The following is a 21,357-nucleotide window of genomic DNA, read 5'->3' as shown; positions in this document are numbered from 1 at the left end:
TTCCTCAGTTGATGGACACCTAGGTTGTTTCCATCTTTTGTTCTGCCCATTTTTTAATTGGATTTTTGTCTTTTTGTTGTTGAGGTGTTGGAGTTTTCATAAATTTTAGAGCTAAGTCCCTTGTCGGATATGTCAAAATTTTTTTTCCCAATCTGTAGGTTTTCTTTTTGCTTTTTCGGAAAATCTTTTGAAGCACATAAAAATTTCATGTTTAGAGAGTCCCATTCATCTATTTTATCTTTAACTGTTTGTACACTTTCGGTTATGCTTGATAGTCTTAAATAAAATATGTTCTTTAAATTTTGTTTTTCAGTAATATTTGGTGAAGATGTTGCCTTTGGTGGAGTCTTTAGATGCACTGTTGGCTTACGAGACAAATATGGTAAGTTAATACCTTTTTGTTGCAACCATAGTCTTGTAGAATGTTTACCTTAAAGATTTTGAAAATACAGTAAAACCTGTAAGAGCTGGAACTTGACAGGGCTGCCTTGTTTTTCCAGGTTTTGCAAGTTTTCTGCCTTTTGACAGGGTGCAGTCTTATTACTTTTCTGATGCTCATTTTAGTGGACAGGATTTGAGTTTTTCTTCTGACAAGTTTCTGCCTTACACAGGTTCCAGCCTTTGTAGGTTTTACTATATAAAATATCCCTACTGTTAGCCATATGCTTATTGTGTATTTGGATTTCTTTGGCTTAGATTTCTCCAAATATGTTCTAGCGTTAACATCTCTTTGATCTAGTCCATATTATACATACTTAAATTCTAAAATAATCTCCATTAAATGTATTGTTCATTATGCCATTCATATACCCAAAGAACCTTTGATGTCAAATTGCTTTCTGCTTTGGCTGATCTCAACTATATTGCTTTCAATTCAAGATTCTGCTCATTGGTTACTGTTAACATATTTAATTTTTTATTACCCTTCTTACATGATTCTTCTGGTTCATTCTAGTTCATCTTTGTCTTTTGCCTGGCACATGATAGGTTTCTGTCTATTGCTTTTACTCATTTAATTTGACTCAATTAGACTTAACAACCATCAGAATTCATTAATTCTGTCTTCCATTGCATCAATTCTACTCCTTTGCATTTCAATTTGGTATCTGTTTCTGACAATTTAGTATTAATCTGTAGATTTAGAATCATTTCTAATTATTCATTTATTTTGTCATTTTGTTCTCGTATTTTCTTCCAAAATTCTTCCAGGGTTTTGTCTGTGTTTTCTTTGGTCTGTCTCTCAATCCTTTGAAGACACCTAAAGATAATTCTTTTGAATTCCTTATCAGGAGTTCCAATGCTGTGTCTTCCTCAGGGATGTGTTTTGGGTCCTTATCCTGGTCCCTTGTTTCTCCTGCTTTATCTTCCTTCTTTGAGTGAACTGTGATGCTCTGTTATCTCTGAGGCATTGTGATGTTTTTGGGTTTATATTTAATTGGTGATTGTATATTGAAGTGACTTGCCCCAGATTTTTGTTTTCTTTGTTTTGTTTTTATGTTATCTCTACAGGCAGGGTGCTGTGCTGTGCTCCTCTATTCACTAGTTGACAGCACTTATACACTCACCACCTGTCTCCTTTCCTTTGTCAGTCTCTCATATGTCCTTGCCGACCCTGGCAAACAGCCTGTTCTTAGGTCCCTGGAATCTGAATGAGAATGCTATCACTTTACAATCCAAAGTTGTTACCACTTGTAAACATTCAAAATGGCTGCGCCCTCGTTCACTTTAAATATCCAGAATGGCTGCCACATGTAAAAAATCAAAATGGCTGCGCCCTCCAGACAGCAGAAAGTCCACAGCTCAGGTTGTCTTCCTCCTTGCTGTTTCCCTTCCTAGTCATAGGCCAGCAGAACAGTTGTCCCTGCAGCCCTCAGTGACCGGGACTGATCTTTAGGTCAATTCTCAGGTCCCAGCACCACTTGGAAATATTCAGGCTGTTGGTCTCGTCAGAGTAGCTGATAGTCTGGAGGTCTGACCTCTCCGTACTCACTGTTTTCATTCAGGTTTTTCCACTAGTTGGTGACTAATTCACTTCTGTATAGTTCCTTTCAAATCTCGGGGTTCCAGGCTTATCTTCTGTGTCTCTGTCAATTGGTTTTTCTTTTCTTTGTTGAAGAGGGTCAGTGTCATTTATCTGTCTATTCCTCCATCTTACTGGAAGTCTGATCTTCCTTTCTTCTTACATTTGCCACTGTCCTGCCAAGCTTATGTGTGCATGCAAGGTAAAGAGTAAGGGTCTTTAAGATTTTTGTTTTATTGTTGTTGCCTCTGTTTCTATCCTACTCTTATCTGAGATTATGTTCCTGTCCTACTCTTATTTGAGATAATGTTATACTTGAATCCAAGAAGCCATAGGATGTCCTGTCTCACTTACCAAGAACTCTCAGTTGTTCTTTTCTCTTGGATTTATAGAAGATTGAGTTTCTAGGGTCTGGTCCCTCTGCTTTCTCATAGCTCTCTATTTCTAATAATTGTTTAGAGTGAGATAGCTGGTAAAAAGATTATCCGTCTTGCTCATTCAGACTCCTACACACTCACAAATCTTTAAAAAACCACTTAAACCTTTAAAAAGTTGCTTTCAAAAGTAATGAATATATATATGGAAATATCAAGTTGTAGTTCTCTTGACACTAAACTGCAGGAATTAATTCCTTTTATTATCAATTCTGTTCCCCCCTATTTTATTCTGACACAAACTGTACATACAGGACTTTTTCCTTTGACTTGAACTACACTGAAGTAGATCAGACCTCATAAGTTAAAAGGCACAGTTGTCCAGAATGTTGAGTATACCCAACACCTTGGATACTAGCCTCAAGCTTGGAAGTTCCCACAACACCCTTCCTTCTGACCTGATGACTACCAGTTCAGGGTTTCCCATTACTCCTTCAGGTTGCCACTTGGGAGTTCCCAGGGCTCTTCTCACTTCTGACCTGTTGGCTCCCACTATTGTCTTATGTTTGATAAGGTACTAGAATGACAGAACTCATGGAAAACACTGTACCTATGATTACAGTTTTATTGTAGCAAAAAGGATACAAATGAAGAGACACATAGGGTGAGACCTGGAAGGAGTCCTAGTATGAAGCTTACATATCCCAGAAAGAGGTGTATCACCCTTCCATGGGTATGAATGTCTTTCACCAACCAGAAAGCCCATGGAACTTCTGTGTCCAGAGTGTTTATTGGGGCTTCATTGCATTGGCTTGACTGATTGAATCCTACCCCCTGTCTGAGTTTTCTCTGGCCTGGCCAGCCCCTACTTCGCAGGAACTTCATTAGCATAAACCCTCAGATGTGTTCTGGAAGCTCCATCAAAGACACTCAATCACTGGAGAAATTCTAAGGTTTTATAGGTTATCTCTTAGGATCTAAGGACAAAGACAAAAAATTCTTTGGGCAAAGTTGGATTTTTTACCCTAAAATATAGAGATAAAAATAAAGAAAAGCAAAAAGAAGAAAATAAAAATTACTCATACTTTCATAGGTAACTTAGAGATAACAACTATATGTTGTTGTGAGGTGCCATTGAGTCAGCTCTGACTTATACCCTTTGTACAACAGAATGAAACACTGCCTCCTGATCCTATGCCACCCTCACAATTATTGCTGAACCTGAGCCCATCATTGCAGCCACTGTACCAGTCCATCTTCTTGAGAGCCTTTCTTTGCTGACCCTCCACTTTACCACGCATGTTATCCTTCTGCAGAGAATGGTCCCTTCTGATAACATGAATAAAGTATGTGAGATGAAGTCTGGCCATTCTCACTTCCAAGGAGCATTCCAGCTGCACTTCCTTGAGGACAGATTTGTTCATTCTCTGGCAGTCTGTGGTACTTTCAGTACTCTTCACCAACACTACAACTCCAAAGCATCAACTCTTCTTTGGTCTTACTTATTAACTGTCCAGCTCTCACATACATATGAGGCGATTGGAAATACCATGGCTCGGGTTAGTTAGGTGCACCTTATTCTTCAAAGAGACATCTTTGGTCTTCAGCACTTGAAAGAGGTATTTTGCAGCAGATTTATCCAATGCAGTATGTCTTCACTGCTGCTTCCATTGGTGTTGATTATGGAACCAAGTAATATGGAATCTTTGACTACTGCAATCTTTTCTCCATTTATTATGATGCTGCTTATTGGTCCAGTTGTGAGTTTTTTTTTTTTTTTTTTAATTTATGTTGAGGTGTAATCCATATTACAGACCCTAGTCTTTAATCTTCGTGAGTAAATGCTTCATATCATCTTCACTTTCAGCAAGCAAGGTTGTGTTGTCTGCATATCACAAGTCGTTACTGAGTCTCCCTCCAATCCTGATGTCACGTTCTTCTTCATATAGTCCAGCTTCTCGGATTATTTGCTCAACATACAGATTGAATAAGTATGGTAAAAGGATATAACTCTGACACACTCTCTTTCTGATTTTAAACCATGTGGTATTCCTTTGTTCTGTTTGAAGGAGAGCCTCCTGGTCTATGTATAGGTTCTTCATGATCATAAGTGTTTTGAAATTCTCATTCTTAATGTTACCCATAATTTTCTATGATCCATATACTTGAATGCTTTTGCACAGTCAATAAAATACAAGTAAACATCTTTCTGGTATTCTCTGCTTTCAGCCAAGATCCATCTCAAATGTTATCTCTTGTTCTACATCCTCTTCTGAATCCACCTTGCATTTCTGCAAGTTCCCTCTCAATATACTGCTGCAATGGTTTTTGAATTATCTTCAGCAAGATTTTACTAACGTATGATATTAATGGTATTGTGTGATAATTTCCACATTCTGTTGGATCACCTTTCTTTGTAATAGGTACAAATATGGCTCTCTTCCAGTCAGCTGGCCGGGTATCTGTCTTCCAGATTTCTTGACATAGATGAGTAAGTGTCTTCAGTGCAGCATCCATTTGTTGAAGCATCTCAGTGGGTATTCTGTCAATTCTTGGAGACTTGTTTTTCCCTAATTCTTTCAGTGCCATTTCAACTTCTTCCTTCAATACCATTGGTTCTTGATCATATGCCACCTCCTGAAATGGACGAATATTTATCAATTCTTTTTCGTATAGTGACACTGTGTATTCCTTCCATCTTCTTTTAATGTTTCCTCTGGTTTTTGATCACTAGTGTTTAATGTCAATTGTATTCTTTAGATGGTGTCTAAATTCAGGTGGGATATAATCAAGGCCATATTTTGGGTCTCACAGACTTGTTTTAATTGTCTTCAGTGTCATCTTGAACTTGTATACGAGCAGTTGATGTTCTGTTCTGCAGTCAGCTGCTGGCCTTGTTTTGGCTGAAACTTCTCCATTGCTTCTTTTGACAGATGTAGTTGATCTGATTCATGTGTATTCCATCTGGCGAGGTCCATGTGTATAGTTGCTGTCTGTGTTGTTGAAAAAAGATATTTGCAATCAATAAGCTGTTGGTCTTGCAAAATTCTATCATGCGATCTCCATCGTTATTTCTATCACCAAGGTCATAGTTTGCAACTAACAGTGATTTTTCTTTGTTTTCAACTTTCTCAGTTTAGTCACCAGTAATAATTAATTCATCTTGATTGCATGTTTGATCAATTTCAAACTGCAGAAGTTGGTGAAAATCTTTAATTTTCTTGTCTTTGGCTTTGGTGCTTGGTACATAAATTTGAATAATAATAGTTGTTCTGGTTACCTAGTGCCACTCTGACAAGAATATACCACGAATGGGATGGCGTAACAAACAGGAATTTATTCTTAAATTTGGAGGGTTTAAGTACAGGTTCAAAGTGCCAGGGTCTAGGGTCTGGGTGAAAGCCCCTGAACCTTGGGGTTCAGTTCTGCCTTCTGCTCCCGGCCCACTGGAGCTAGAGGCATTTCTTCACTCAGACAGCTGCTGGCTGCCGAGGCTGAGAAGCCCCAAGGTTGACAAGTAAAAAGGCACAGTCTTGATGTTACCAAACCACATGGCAGGCCATTAACTTAAGTCCATTGTAAGTCCCAAGGTCGGCAGAACATAGCAGGCTGCTGAGAATGACATGGCTACATGCAGGGTCCAAGCGTGCCATAGGCTAGAGACCATTCCCAAGGCTTCTCCTTATATACAGGAAGCAGACCACATCCCAAAGGCAGCTACTCAGCTTCTTGTGGTATATCCCACCATGGAGTTGATTGCCAGTCTCATCATGGGGAATAATTACCACCAACTGCGTAGCCACTCAACCAGGCCCAGACAAGTTGGCACACAAACATAACTGCCACAGTAGTATTAACTGGTGTGTTAGGCTGGGTTCTGTAGAGAAACAAAAACCCATAAAGCTTATATATATATGTATGTATATAAAGAAATTTATCTTAGGAAAATGGCTCACACACTTATAGAAGCTGTCAAGGCCAAAGTTCCTGGATCAAACGTCAAGCTGGAGGCTTTTCCCAACTCTTTTTTTTTTTTAATCTATTTTGATTTGGGTGAAGATTTACAGAGCAAATTCACTTTCCGTACAGCAGTTCACATATACTTTTTCTCATGTCATTGACCACAGTTTACCACAATGCAACAGCTCCCCTCCCACTTCCTCCCCATAGTTACCTCTTCCCAGTGTCCATCCCTCCATACATTCCTACCCCCTGAGCTGTCTCCCTGTGCATAAGCAGCCCTTCCTTCTCCCATGATTGTTCTCTCTAGGGCGTGTGTCTACTTGAGGTAAATGTTTAACTCACATGCCTGTACTTTGTTTGGCTGGAAACCACAGGTGTGGGTTCAATTCCAGACCTGAAGGGCAGCTAGGGGCCATAGTCTCAGTGGTTCCACCAGGCTCTATTGGACCAGCAAACCTGGTCCCCACCATCTTTTTTTTTTTTTTTTTTCCCCTCCAAATGATTTTGAGTTTTGTTCCACATTGTTCTCCCTCTCTATCCAGGATCTCCTACATCCCTTCCAAGTCTTTTCCCAACTCTTGCAACCTCAGGGGCTGAGGAGCTCAAGGCTAGGCAGTACACCGGCTGTTGACTCCAACGAATGACAAATCTAAGATCTCCAGGCTGAATTGTGGATTGTGCACTCACGGACAGTTGTAGGCAGCACACCAGAATCCGGATCCACAGAAGAATGTCTCTCTTCCCAGGATGTCCTTGGATATACTGGAAGCAGGCCACACCCCTAGGGAAACTCCCTTTCAACAGATTGCCTGCTCAAAGCATAATCATCTCATCCCATCATTGGAATAACCACATCGCAATAGCTTAAAGCATACAGAATTGTGGTCCAGCCAAGGTGACACACAGCTCCAACTATCACAACTGGTCTTACTTGTAGATGTAGGGATATTATTGTACTTAAGGATATATCTTGAAACATGTTTTGTGACGATGAATGCCATGCCATTCCTCTTCAATTTGTCACTTGGCATAGTAGATCATATGGTTGTGTGATTCAAAATGGCCCAAACCAGTCCATTTCAGCTCACTAATGCCTAGAATATTGATCTTTATGCATTCCATCTCATTTTTGACAATTTCCAGTTTTCCTAGATTCACTTTGTACATTCCATGTTCTGATCATTGATGGATGTTTGCAGCTGTTTCTTTCCATTTTGAGTTGTGCCATTATCAGTGAATGAAGGTCCCAAAAGCTTTACTCCATTCATGTTATTAAGGTCAACTCTACTTAGAGGAGGCACCTCTTCACTAGTCGTATTTTGAGTGCTTTCCAACCTTTGGGGCTCATCAGATAATGTTTCAGGGATATTCATAAAGTTTCCCAGTATTAGACAGTGTTTCACTGCTATTCATAAGATTTCTATTGGCCAATTCTTTGAGAAGTGGATGACCCCTTCCTTCTTACAAGTCTGTCTTAGTTTGGAAGCTCCACTAAAACCTTTCTACCATGGTTGACCCTACTGCTATTTGAAGTACCAGTGGTGTAGCCTCCAGTCTTACAGCAATACATAAGCCACAACAGCTTGACAGACTGACAGACAAGTGGTGGAGGAACTGTATGTATTTTGTTTTGTATACTTCCAGGTTATGTTTGAATGTTTTTGTGTATATCAACCAAAAACCAAACTCACTGTCGTCAAGCCGGATCCGACTCATAGCAACCCCTCCTTGGGTTTCCGAGGCAGTATCACTATAGAAGTAGATTGCCCAACTTTCCTTCTGAGGAGTGGCTGGTGAGTTTGAACCACCAGCCTTCTGGTTAGCAGTCAAATGCCTTAGGTACTACGCCACTAGAGCTCCCTTTGTGTATATTAACTAATATTAAAACATAGAATCATACTTCTGTAACTTGGTCTTTTGTTTAATCCAGTGTACCTATTCTGCTGAGCCATATCTAGCCTTCACTATTCTCTCTGGCCAGACCCCATCTGGTAGCAGACCATGTCCTTGTTTAAGCTTGCAAGTTCTCTGTTGGCTGTCCATGCCCAGTTTCCCGTTTTTGACATTCTACTTCTTAATGTTCCTATTATTTACTTATTCTGCTATCCATGTTCCCTGATTCTCATACACTGGTGACTTCTGAATTTCCATCTCTAGTCTAGACCTCTGTCATGAACTTCAGATCCATGTGTTCAATGTGGATAGTCATATTAACATCTTCACTTCAATATTCCATAATCTTTTCATACTGAACATTTCCAAAGCTGAGATAATTTTATCCACCTCCCAAATCCATGCCTCCTACTGCATTTCCTATCTTGGTGAATGTACCATCAATCCTTCTCAGCCTTAAACCCAGAGATCCTAGTCTCTTTCTTCTTTCTTATTCTCCACATCCAGTCAAGTTCTGCCAATTTTGTCCATAGTTTGTCTTTAATTTGGATCCTGCATCCTCCTTTCCATTCTCACTGCCCTGGTACTTCAGATCCTTAATCATCTCTTCCTGGACAATTTAATTGCTTTTTTTAGTGGTCATTGTTCTTATAGTCTCATCTTATGTCCATTTTGTCTTCTACCTGTTTCCCATGTGAACAGTTTGAAATTCACATTTATTAGCAGGATATACCAAAGAGTTGGAGATCTGTCTACTACCTAGCTCTTTGACCTCATTCACTTTATTCTTAGTACTGAACTACTGACTGTTTCCCCTAAATTCCCTATTTTTATTTTGATTGTGATTTGGGTGAAAGGTTACAGAGTACATTTGTTTTCTATACAGCAGTTCATATACATTTTGTTTCATGACATTGAATGCAATTCCCCACAATGTAACAGCTCTGTTCCCACTTCCTCCCCATAGCTACCTCTTCCCTGTGTTCTTTCCTCCCATGCACTCTTGCCCCTTGAGCTGTCTTCCTGTGCAAACACTGCCCTTCTGTTCTCCCATTTTTGATCGCTCCAAGGAGTGTATCTACCTGATGTAAATGTTCAACCCATATGCCTGTCTGTTGTTTGGCTGGAAGCCACAGGAGTGTAAACTCCCTATTTTTTTCCCAGACATCTTTCATCCTTTATACAGGTCATCTGTAATGCTTTCCCTTGTCTAATTACATAGTAGACTTTTCTTTCTAATTCAGGAGGCCCTCTTCCTGACTGTCCAAGCAGACTCAAGCTCTACCTTATCACTGTTCAGAATGCATATTTTATATCTTGCAAGTTATGTTGTAATTGTTTCTCCACCAAATTTCTTCACCAGACAGCTCTTCAAAGGCAAACAGATCTTTTTTATCTGTGCATCCTTAACTCCTAATATAGTTGTTGTTGTTGTTATGTGCCGTCAAGTCGGCCCTGACTCATAGCGACCCCTCCTTGGGTTTCCGAGGCAGTATCACTACGGAAGTAGATTGCCCCACCTTCCTTCCGAGGAGTGGCTGGTGGGTTTGAACCACCAGCCTTCTGGTTAGCAGTCAAGTGCCTTAGGCACTATGCTACCAGAGCTCCTGTCAGGCAATATTTATTAAGTGAATGTTGCTGAATGAATTTACCCTTCACACTCTCATCAAGATAGCGGCTTCCTGCCTCAGAAAGAAGAGGATTTCCTTTTCTCTCTGTAACTATTTTGGTCTGATTTTCTTAAAGAAAATGGGTCATAACAGAGAGAGATTGTCACTTGAGAAGCCCCACTACTCTCATAAAGGGCACTTGCAGATTTATGTCTTCATGGCAGAAGGCTGAGCTAATTAATGGCTAGTTAACTGTTTTAGTTTTATTGTCAACAATTGGTGTGAATTTTCACAATAGCTTTAGGACTGTGAACTTAAATTTTGAATTGTTTCAGTTGTTCAAGATTAATTAAGTCACTACTAGTATCTCTAATGAGAGGGGTGAACTTCAGTTTTCAGAAATGAAGAATAAAGAAAATGGTGAGGAGTAATATTTTATTAAACTAGTAGTTTTGCATATTTAAAAATAATATAATATCTTTTATAATTTTCTGCCCTTTTGAGTATAGGCCAAGAATTTTTAGCTCTACAGAAACATGTTGGCTTAGAATTCTTTTTCAGTTTGTTTAGTTGCAATTTATATTTAAGAGAACTAAAAGATTATGTTTCTGGTCTTTATGAGTTGGAATCAACTTGATGGTAATGGGTTTGGTGATTTGATTCTGGTTTAAAAGATTCTATTGATATAATTGAATGCATCACATGAAATATCTTCAAAGAACACCATCTTGTGTGGGATTTTAGTTAGCTTTTTCAGGAGATCTGGAGATTTCAGTGTGAAGAGATTACAGTCAGTAGGTGGCAGCCTATACTTTGAAATGAGACTGTTCTTGTTGGCATGGTACCAGCACTCTGGAACTGCATGAAGTATTTAAAATTCATCAGAAGATAGAATTTGAAAGATTACCGGTTGCTGACCTGATATTATAAAGCTGAATACTATTTCATGTTAAAAAGAAGGAATTGCATAATTAAAGACAATGCTGTAACAAAGGAAGGGAGAAACAGCTGTTTTGTATTCCAGATAAGCTAGCTGAATGTGAGTTTGGCACCATTACTGCTTCTCTCTTCCTTTCCTGTCCTTTGAAAGAACAAAATAATATGAGTGCTTTGAAAATGGGGAAGAAATAGAATAGCATAGCCTCATCACTGCTTGCATTCCAAATAGCAGCTTTAACCTATTTAGACAACCTAATATACTGATCAGGAGGCAATAATTAGAACTAGGTCTCAGGAAGCTAGAAATAAGAGAGGGTAGTTAAAGGTTGATCTTGTGTTGCAATCACATGTGCTGTCATTTGTGTAACTAATGAGAAAGATTCCACATGTCACATACAAAATCTGTCCTCATTACTTTCATCTCTGTAAATCATGTGTGAATTTGTTTTATTTAAATAAGATTTTGATAAGAGAGGTTGAATGCATCTTTTTATTTAACTTTTCTTTTTTCATATTAATCTTGTTAGTTTATTGTTTTTAGGCTATGTTTTGTTTCCAACTTATGAAGGACACTTAGGTGAGGAAAGGAACAGCGGAGGACTTGCTCAATTGGTCTCTGTTGTTGTGTTGTTATTTGCCATCGAGTTGGACCCGACTCATAGTGACCCTCCTTGGGTTTCCGAGGCAGTATCACTACTGAACATCTGCCTTTTCATGGAACTTCATGTTTTTCCATTACTATATTCATTCCTTTATACCACCAGTGTGGCTTCTCATAGCAGCCACTTACTTGTTTTCTTATGTAAACATCACAGAAATTGTATAACCAGATACTTTAATACACTGAAGTCAGGAAGGAAAACTAGGACAGGCATGTGGAGAAGACGAGTTTTCATTTGTGTTGTTGTTAGTTGTTCTTGAGTTGATTCCTATTCATGGCAACCCCATGTGTAATATGCCAGTATTTGGGAGTTGATTTTGGGCTTCAATATCCTCTGTAAAATGAAAGGAAATGACTTGATGATCCTGTGGAGCCTATTGGCTTGCACATTTAGTTATTCTTTGTGCTTTAATTTCTTCTTAAAAGTATAAACACTTCCTTTTGATGCTTTGATTTTTTTCATTTAGAGGATTTATGAATATAACAATTATTATATCATTTAGGCAGTACATTTAATATTCTTTAAAGAAGTTCTTTTCCAATATAGTAAGTTTTAAATTTGAGGACTTTAAGTAGAATCTTTGACAGGCCTTATACTCTTATATGAATTATGAAAATGAAAATAACATCTTCAGCAGAAAGAGTGACCTTCCTTTATGCATTCCTTCTGCATAAAAGGTGCTTCTTGATTTATAATTATATTCTTGGATTTAGATTCTGTTGAAGAATGGCAATACTGAAGAACAAACGTCAATTCATGAAAATTCCTTAAGGTGTTGGAATAGATGTTTTAGTCTCTGTATGGAAGTATATACATTTATGGCTTAAAAGCAGATTGAATACCTGATACAGATTAGAAGATGTCTAACTCTTCCAAAAACAAATAATAATAAGTAGATGTAGACTTTTTTTTCCTTAATGCCTATTAAAAATATTTTTAAAATTTACTAGCTTCTTACCTCATAGAAGTCAGACATTTTAAATTGGGCCTGGTACCACAAAGCCTCTTTGTTTTCTAAAAGTAAACATGTGACAAAACTAGATAAAGAGCATGTTTAATATGTCTTTCTTTTTATCTCCTCTTTTTTAACTAGTTGAATGAATTAGCCTAAAAATGGGATGCAAATATTATTGATATTCACTTCATTTAGATTAGTTTCCCTTATATATATTGCTTTCATGCCATTTTGGGAATTTTTATTTAAAAAGAAAAAGATTCTAGAATCAATTAAAGTTAGGAATGGTATAGATGTTAACTGTATTTCAGCTTCTCCAAAAATCAAAATTGTTATACTCACAGCCAATTGACCAGTGACTTAACAAATAACACTAAACATAACATTAATAGTACAAACTATTTAGTATTGAATATACTTTGTAGGACATATAGCTGGAGAGATATTGAAGATTTATTTAGTCCAGTGGTTCTCAACTGGGAGTGATTTTGCCCCTTGTAGGGCACATTTGGTAATGTTTAGAAATAGTTTTGGTTGTAACAGGTAGGGTTAGGGGTAATGCTACAAGCATCTAGTTGGTGGAATCCATTACTAAACATCCTGTAGTATACGGGATAGGTGCTTACACCTCCCAAAGAGTTATCTACCCAAAATATTAGTATTGCCAAAGTTGAGAAACCCTTATGTAGTGTGTTCCCACGTAATGTAGAAACTAATGTTTTAAGAGGTTCAGTGATGCCAAGTATGTGAGCCCAGTCTGAAGCTCAAACTTCCTAAAACTTTGGGCTTTCTTCTACTACATCCCTTTTTCCTTTTTATAAATAAGCAGCTCAGCAAAAGCATAAGAGGTATAAGGAATGTTTTTTGTGGCCTGAGGGGGCTGGAAAGGAAGTGAGGTGGAGTGGTGGGTTTGGAATGGCCTGAGGGGGACTGGGAAGGAAGTGAGGTGGCACGATGGGTTTGGAGCAGCCCAAGGGGGGCCAGGAAGGAAGCAAGGCGGTACCGTGGGTTTGGAGTGGCCTGAGGGGGGCTGGGAAAAAGCAAGGAAATGCAGTGGGTTTAGAGTGACTTGAGGGGGTCCAGGAAGTAAGTGATCCAGGGCGGCAGGTTTAGAGTGGGCTGAGGGGACCAGGAAGGAAGAGAGCCAGGGTGGTGGGTTTGGAGTGGCTGAGAGAGACCAGGAAGTGAGCAGAATGGTTTGGAACAGCTAAGGAAGATGAACTTGTCTGTCAGTTTGTCGTACTGTGATGGTTCCTTCTCAAAGAATTGGCCAGTAAAACACTGTCTGATATATTACTGCAAAAATTTATGAATAGCCCAGAAATGTTGTCTGATATAGTGCCAGACTCTTCAGGTCAGAAGGCACTCAAAATACGACTGGCAAAGAGCTGCCTCCTCAGAGTAGAGCTGACCTTACTGATGTGGATAGAATAAAGCTTTCAGGACCTCCTTTTGCTGAATGTGGCAAGATTCAAGATGGGAATAAACAGCTGCAAACATCCATTAACAATCAGAATATGGAATGTACGAAGTAAGAATCTAGGAAGATTGAAAGTTGTGAAAAATGAAATGGAATGCATAAAGATTGATATCTTAGGCATTAGCTGAAATGGACTGATTTTGGCCATTTTGAATCAGACAATCATATGCTGGGAATGAAAAGAAGATTCACCGGTAGTTGGAAAATATAGACTTGGTGATAAAAATGATGCCAGAGATTGCATGATGCAAGACTGACAACTTATTTATTGTAAATACTTTTGCCAACAGTACAAACTGTGGCTGTATATATGGAGTGCACAGGAATCAGATTGACTACATCTGTTGCAAGAGGCAGTGGAGAAGTTCTAAACCTTCAGCAAAACAAGGCCAGGAGCTGATTGTAGAACAGACCATCAACTGGTGATATGCAAGTTCAAGTTGAAGCTGAAGACAATTAAAACAAGTCCATGAGAGCCAAAATATGACCTTGATTATATCCTTCCTGAATTTAGAGACCATCTGAAGAACAGATTTGATGCACTGAACACCCGTGATCGAAAACCAGAGGAATTGTGGGATGACATCAAGAGCCTCATCCATGAAGAAAGCAAAAGTTCATTAAAAAGGCAGGAAAGGAAAAAAAGACCAAAATGGATGTCAGAAGAAACTCTGAAACTTGCCCTTGAATGGAGAGTTGTTGTTGCCTTAGCCACTATGCTACCAGAACTCCCTGAATGGAGAGTAGCTGAAGCAAATGGAAGAAATGATAAGATAAAAGAGTGCTGAACAGAAGATTTCAAAGAGCATCTTGAGAAGACAAAGTCTATTATTACAATGAAATGTGCAAAGACCTGTAGTTAGAAAAGCAAAAGGGCAGAGCACATTTGGCATTTCTCAAGCTGAAAGAACTGAGGAGGAAATTTAAGCCTTGAGTTGCAATATTGAAAGATTCTATGGGGAATATATTGAAAGATGCAGGAAACATCAAAAGAAGGTAGAGGGAATACACAATGTCACTGTAACAAAAAGAATTGGTTAGTGTTCTTCCATTTCAGGAAGTCGCATATGATCAAGAAGCAATGGTATTGAAGGAAAAAAGTCAAAGCTGCACTGAAGGAATTGGTAAAAAACACAAGGGTCTAGGAATTGATGAAATACCCATTGAGATGTTTCAACAAGTGAATGCCATGCTGGAGGCACTCACTTGGCTATACCAAGAGATTTGGAAGACAGCTACCTGGCCAACTGACTGGAAGAGATCCATATTTGTACCCACTCCAAAGAAAGGTGATCCCACAGAATGTGGAAATTATCCAAGAATATCATTAATATCACACACAGCTAAAATCTTACTGAAGATAATTAAAAAATGTTTGCAGCGATATATTGACAGAGAACTTTGAGAAATGCAAACTGGATTCAGAAGAGGATGTAGAATGAGGGATATCATTGCTGATGTCAGATGGATCTTGGCTGAAAGCAAAGAATACCAGAAAGATGTTTACTTGTATTTTATTGACTATGCAAAACCATGTGATTGTGTGGATCATAACAAATTGTGGCTAACGTTGAGAAGAATGGGATTCCAGAACACTTAATTGTACTGATGAGGAAACTGTACATAGACCAGAAGGTGGTCGTTTGAACAGGACAAGGGTATACTTCATGGTTTAAAATCAGGAAGGGAGTGTGTCAGGGTTGTATCCTTTCACCATACTTAATCAATCTGTATGTTGAGCAAATAATATGGGAAGGTGGTTTATATGAAGAAGAACGTGGCATCAGGATTGGAGAAAGACTCATTAACAACTGTGATAGGCAGATGACACAACTTTGGTTGCAGAAAGTGAGGATGACTTGAAGCACTTACTGATGAAGATTAAAGACTACAGTCTGCAGTATGAATTACACCTCCATATAAAGAAAACAAAAATCCTCACAACTGAACTAATAAACAGCATCATGATAAATGGAAAAAAAAGATTTGAAGTTGTTGAAGACTTCATGTTACTTGGTTCTACAATCAACACCAATGGAAGGAGCAGTCAAGACATCAGACAATACATTGCATTGGGCAAATCTGCTTCAACGGACCTCTTTCAAGTGATGAAGAGCAAAGATGTCTCCTTGAAGAATAAGGTGTGCCTAACCCAAGCCATGGTATTTTCAATTGCCTCATTTGCATGGGAGAGCTACACAAGGAAGACTGAAGAAGTGTTGCTGCTTTTGAGTTGTGGTATTGGCAACGACCACTGAAAATACCAGAACTAACAGATCTCTCCTGGAAGAATTGCAGCCGGAATGCTTCTTGGAAACAAGAATGGTCAGACTTCGTCACATTTACTTTGGTCATGTTAGAAGGGACCATTCCTTAGAGGAGGATACCATACTTTGTAAAGTGGGGGGTCAACCAAAAACAGGAAGGCCCTTGATGAGATGGTTTGACACAGTGGCTGCAACGATGGGCTCAGTTATAGCAAGGATCGTGAGGTTGGCTCAGGACCAGGCAGTGTTTCGTTCTGCTGTAAATAGCTTCGCTATGAGTCGAGATGAGTTGACGGCACCTAACAATGACATAAGGAATATTTTAGAACCTGTTTCAATAAAACAAATCCAAAGTTTTTTTTTTTTTTTTTTTTAATATTTTGTTGTGGGTTAGGTGAAAGTTTACAGAGTAAATTATTTTCTCTTTCAGCAATTTATACACAGATTGTTCCATGACAGTGGTTACAATTCCCATAGTGTGTTAGCACTCTTCTCATTTCCACCTTGGGTGACCTGTTTCTGTTTGTCCAATTTTCCTGCCATATCTTGCCTTCTTAACTTTGCTTCTGGGTCTCATATAGTTGATTTTTCTGAGGAGCATGTTCCGGCTGGGTGTGGCTGAAAAGTGATTTATGGGAGTGGCTTCAGTTTTGAATTATAGGAGTTCCTACGGTCCACAGTTTCAGGATTTTTTTTTTTTTCACTATTCTCTCAGACTGGTACGTCTGGTCTTTTTTATGAATTTCAGTTTTGTTGTACCTCTTTTTTCCACTTTATCTGGTACCTTTTATTGTGATCCTGGTCAGAGGAGTTGGTGGTGGTAGCCGGGAAACATCTAGTTCTGGTCTCAGGTTAGTGGAGGCTGTTTCATGTGGTCCATTAGTTCAGTTAGAATAATTGTTTCCTTTTATCTTTGGTTTTCTTTACTCCAGACAGAAAGAGACCAATAGTTGTACCTTAGATGGCCGCTTGCAAATTTTTAAGATCCTAGTCACTACTAACCAAAGTAGGGTGTAGTCTTTATGTTATGTTATGCCAGTTGACTTAGATGTTCCCCTAGACTGTGGTTTCTAGCCCTCAAGCCCAGTATCTCACTCCTGGAAAATGTTTGGTTGTGTCTTAGAGGTTTTCATGACTGTGACTCCTATGCACTCTATTATATGCATGGGTAAATTTGCAGCATGTACAAATATGTATGTCTGAATATCTGCTGCCATCCCTGTATATGCACATGGGTGTATTCCTATATACCTTCCTACCCATGTTCAGCTTACATAACTACCTATGTATCCATTTATATATTATTGTTTATTACTGTTGTTGCAGGCATGTATATGTTATAGTATTTACTGTTGTTGCCTTTTACTCTTGCATACCTTTCAGTGTCTTCCTTTACCTTGCTTATGTTGTGTTGACTTCCCCCACACTGTGTAATGTCCTTCCCTTTACCAAAGTTAGCATGTATCTACTATCTAGTTAGTGATTTTTCTTCCCACTTGCTTCCATCCCTGTAACTATCAACGAATGTTTCTTTTTGTGTGTAAACCTTTTCTTGACTGTTTCTAATAGTGGTCTTGTGGGTTCAACAGCCTTTGTGAGGCTGAATATCGTTACATTCTTACTTTCCACTAGCTCCCTTCCACTCTCTAAATCACTCTTCTGTAACACCTGCTGGGATGGCCTTGGAGGTTGGGAGTCCTAGTGTGGAGCTGCTTTTGTTCACCAAAGCCATAGAAATCCCTACCACACTGAGGGGGAGAGACATGGAAAACAAGTTGGTGCTTTTGTTCCCAGGGAGCTCTGGTAGCATAATGCCTAAGGCACTTGACTGCTAACCAGAAGGCTGATGGTTTAAACCCACCAGCCACTCCTCGGAAGGAAGGTCGGGCAATCTACTTCTGTAAGTGATACTGCCTCAGAAACCCAAGGAGGGGTCGCTATGACTCGGGTTCAACTCGATGGCACATAACAACAACAACATTGCTGCCAGGGACCTGCCCTGCTCAATAAGCCCTTAATAAACTCCTAGAGCTTCCCACCTTGTTCTTCAGTCTCACGACCCCTTCCGTATTTGTAGGTAAATTTAGAGTTACTAGACCATACTGAGAAAGGTCTCATACAATATTTGTTGTTTTGTGATTGACTTATTTCATTCACTGTAGTGTCCTCCATCTTCACCCATCTTATGAGATGTTTTGTGGATTCATTGTCATGTACTACAGTTTGTTTATCCATTGCATCCATTGATAGGCACATATGTCATTGTCAATCCCCCCTGCCCCTTTCACTCTTCTGGAAAAGTCTCTTGATGAACATTAGTTTTGATTTTTAGGAGGTCCCAGTCATCTTGTTTATCTTTTGCTGTTGTGGATTTTTAGTTATGTTTTGTGCAGTAAATTAGGGCCCCTACGTTTGCTCCTGTTTTTCCTTCTGGGTTCTTTATAGTTTTAGGTGCTACATTTAGGCCTTTGATCAATCTTCAGTTAACTTTTGTGTGTGGTGTGAGGTACGAATCATGTTTCATTTTCCTACAAATGGATAGCTGGTTTTGCCAGCATGATTGGTTAAAGGGACTATCTCTTCCTCATATAATGGATTCTGAGCCAAGATGGTGGTTTAGTCAGACATACCACTCTGTCCCTCTATAGCAAAGACCTGACAAACCAATGCAAATGACAATCCTAGAACCCTGAACATCAAAAGGAAGGATAAATAATTGAATGGAATACCAATTGGAAGGAGAAATTGAACAAATGCATTGAATGTGGAGGGGAATGGAGTGAAGGAACTATGCCACACAGCTCACTGTGGCCATCTTGAGACAAAGCCACTAGTGATCTTGGATGAGGAGCACAAGAAGGCAGCTTCACAGCATCCCCAGTAAGAGTCAGAAATTGAGTAGATACATCCAGAGGGAAGCAAGGTGAAGGCAACACCATCTGGATTTAAGGAAGGACATCACAAGAAGGAGGGTGAGAGTTCTAGGGATCCTGGTGTCCACAGGGTAGGGAGCTAGCTAGAATCCAGACACAGGCTTACTAAGAGTGGTGGTCCCTAACCAATAGGGTGGGTGGCACACATGAATCAGTGAATTCACCACTTGACCAGAGAATAGGCATCCCCCTCCTTCCTCACACTTAATTGAGGCCAGGTCCCAAATGCTGAGTGCAGCCAATAGAAAATGCCCAGACAGTCTTATCTAGTGACCTGAATAACATGCTCCCCTTGCCATTCCCGGTGACTAGAGGCATAAAACCCTCTTCCCCCTGCTTTCCCCAATCTTCACAGCCCCAACCACCAAGGACTACAGTTCTGGGGTCTCCTTTCTCCCTGCTAGCCCTGTTCATCATCTGCCAATGCTCCCTTCTGAGTAGCAGTAGGCATGGTACCCCTGCTAAACCCTACCCCCACCCAATGACTTGCTCTTCTGAGTGACATGGGATTGCTCTGGTGACCCCACCAGTCCATCCCTGCTCCCTGGCTGGTGACAACTGCCCTCCACCCCCAGAGCAATGTAGGACTGCTTCAGTAACCCTGTCCCCACCAACAACCCACTCTCCGAGTGGTGAAGGAATGCTCCAGTGATCCTGCCTGCTGACCTGTTCCCCACCTCCCTCAGTGGAATGAGAGTGCTCTGGCACTAAAGGATGCCTTCTCCCTCACCTAGCAGATGAGTGGGCATATAAAAGCAGCAACTAAAAGTCTGGAGCAATATCAAAATACCAGAACTAGTTAACTTAATAGAAGGACATAGAAGTGAATTGAATCAATGGAAGAAAGGATCAGAAAAATAGAGAACAAATCCTTGCTGCTCATTTGACTGAGAAACAATCAGAACTTCCCAAAAACAAAAAAAGAATTATGAGAGCAGCCCATGAGAAACAAAATATCACATACAAAGGGGCACAAATAAGACAAAGCTCTCAGTTAATCATGCAGAAACTATGAGGGAAAAGAGGCAATGGGATGATGTATATAAAACCCTGAAAGGTGAAAATTGCCAACAAGTAAGCACATATCCAGAAAAATTGTCACTCAAATGTAATAGTGAAATTAGGGCATTCCCAGATAAACAGAAATGGAGGGAATTTGTGAAAACTAGACTAATCTGACAAGAAATGCTAAAGGTAGGCCTTTGGACAGGGAACCAAAGACACCAGACAGCAATCTAATGTTGAAACATACCCAACATCACCCACAAACCAATCCAGATAAAGAACTCTCATATGTAAAATAAAGCTATAAAAATAAAAACAGGGAAACAGAGATATTAATCTGTAATCTACAACAACATCGAGAAGAGTGTACAAGTCATGTCATGATAAAACTTCTATATGGAGAGGAAGTCAAGACACAGCAGACTGTTTTAAATTTAGGAAGGTAACAGTATATCTTAGAGCAATCACAGAAAGAGTTAATAAACTTACTCACCAAAATAAAAAAGGAAAAAATTAAAAAGACTCTGTAAACACAAAATCAACAAAAAAGAAGGAAATGTAAGGACAATCCTTAAACAAAAAGAATTCAGCACAGAGGATTAAGCAGCACAGGATTTGTCAACACCACACACACACACACACACACACACACAACCACAACAAAATGATAGCAGTAAATCCATATCTTTCAGTAATTATACTAAATGTAAATGATTTAGTATGGCAGAATAGATAAAAAATATGTGACTCATCAGTGTGTTGCCTACAAGAAATAAACCTTAGACACAATGACATAAATTAGTTAAAAATAAAAGATGGAGAAAAAAAATATGTGAGGCAAACAGTAATCAAAAAAAAGCAGGGTGGCAATAAGAATCTCTGATAAAATAAATTTAACTCAAACTCCATCATAAGAGACAGAGAAGGCCACTATATCATTATTAAGGGGTCAAACTACCAAGAGGAAATGATCATAATAAATATTTATGCACCCAGTGACAGAAGTCCAAAATATGTAAAACCAACTCTAGAAAAATTAAAAAGAGAAATAGATAGTTCTACAATAGTAATAGGACACTTAAACACACACTGCTTTTGATGATGGATGGATGTGGTATAGTAAATTACTTTGTGTGGCTTTTCTACCCATAAGTCTTTGTAAACTCCAAGGTGGGATTTTCTATGAGCAAGTGAGGAGCTCCTGATTGCTGAAGGTGTCCACCTGGAATATTTCTGTTGGGAGAGGCACAAAACAA

General features: G+C 39.2%; 1 protein-coding gene across 1 annotated transcript in view; it reads left to right on the top strand.

The window, feature by feature from the left end:
- Positions 1 to 21,357, top strand: part of BCKDHB (branched chain keto acid dehydrogenase E1 subunit beta) — a 406,073-nt gene that overhangs the window by 54,658 nt on the left and 330,058 nt on the right. The window contains exon 3 of the mRNA XM_007951268.2: positions 314 to 382. Within this exon, the coding sequence (XP_007949459.1) occupies positions 314 to 382 (69 nt within the window). The remainder of the gene's footprint in view (positions 1 to 313; positions 383 to 21,357) is intronic.

Source organism: Orycteropus afer, unplaced genomic scaffold (assembly GCF_000298275.1).
Source record: "Orycteropus afer afer isolate SDZICR_OR568_19922 unplaced genomic scaffold, OryAfe1.0 scaffold00011, whole genome shotgun sequence".
Classification (NCBI taxonomy): Eukaryota; Metazoa; Chordata; class Mammalia; order Tubulidentata; family Orycteropodidae; genus Orycteropus; species Orycteropus afer.
This window is presented reverse-complemented; position numbering and strand designations above follow the sequence as displayed.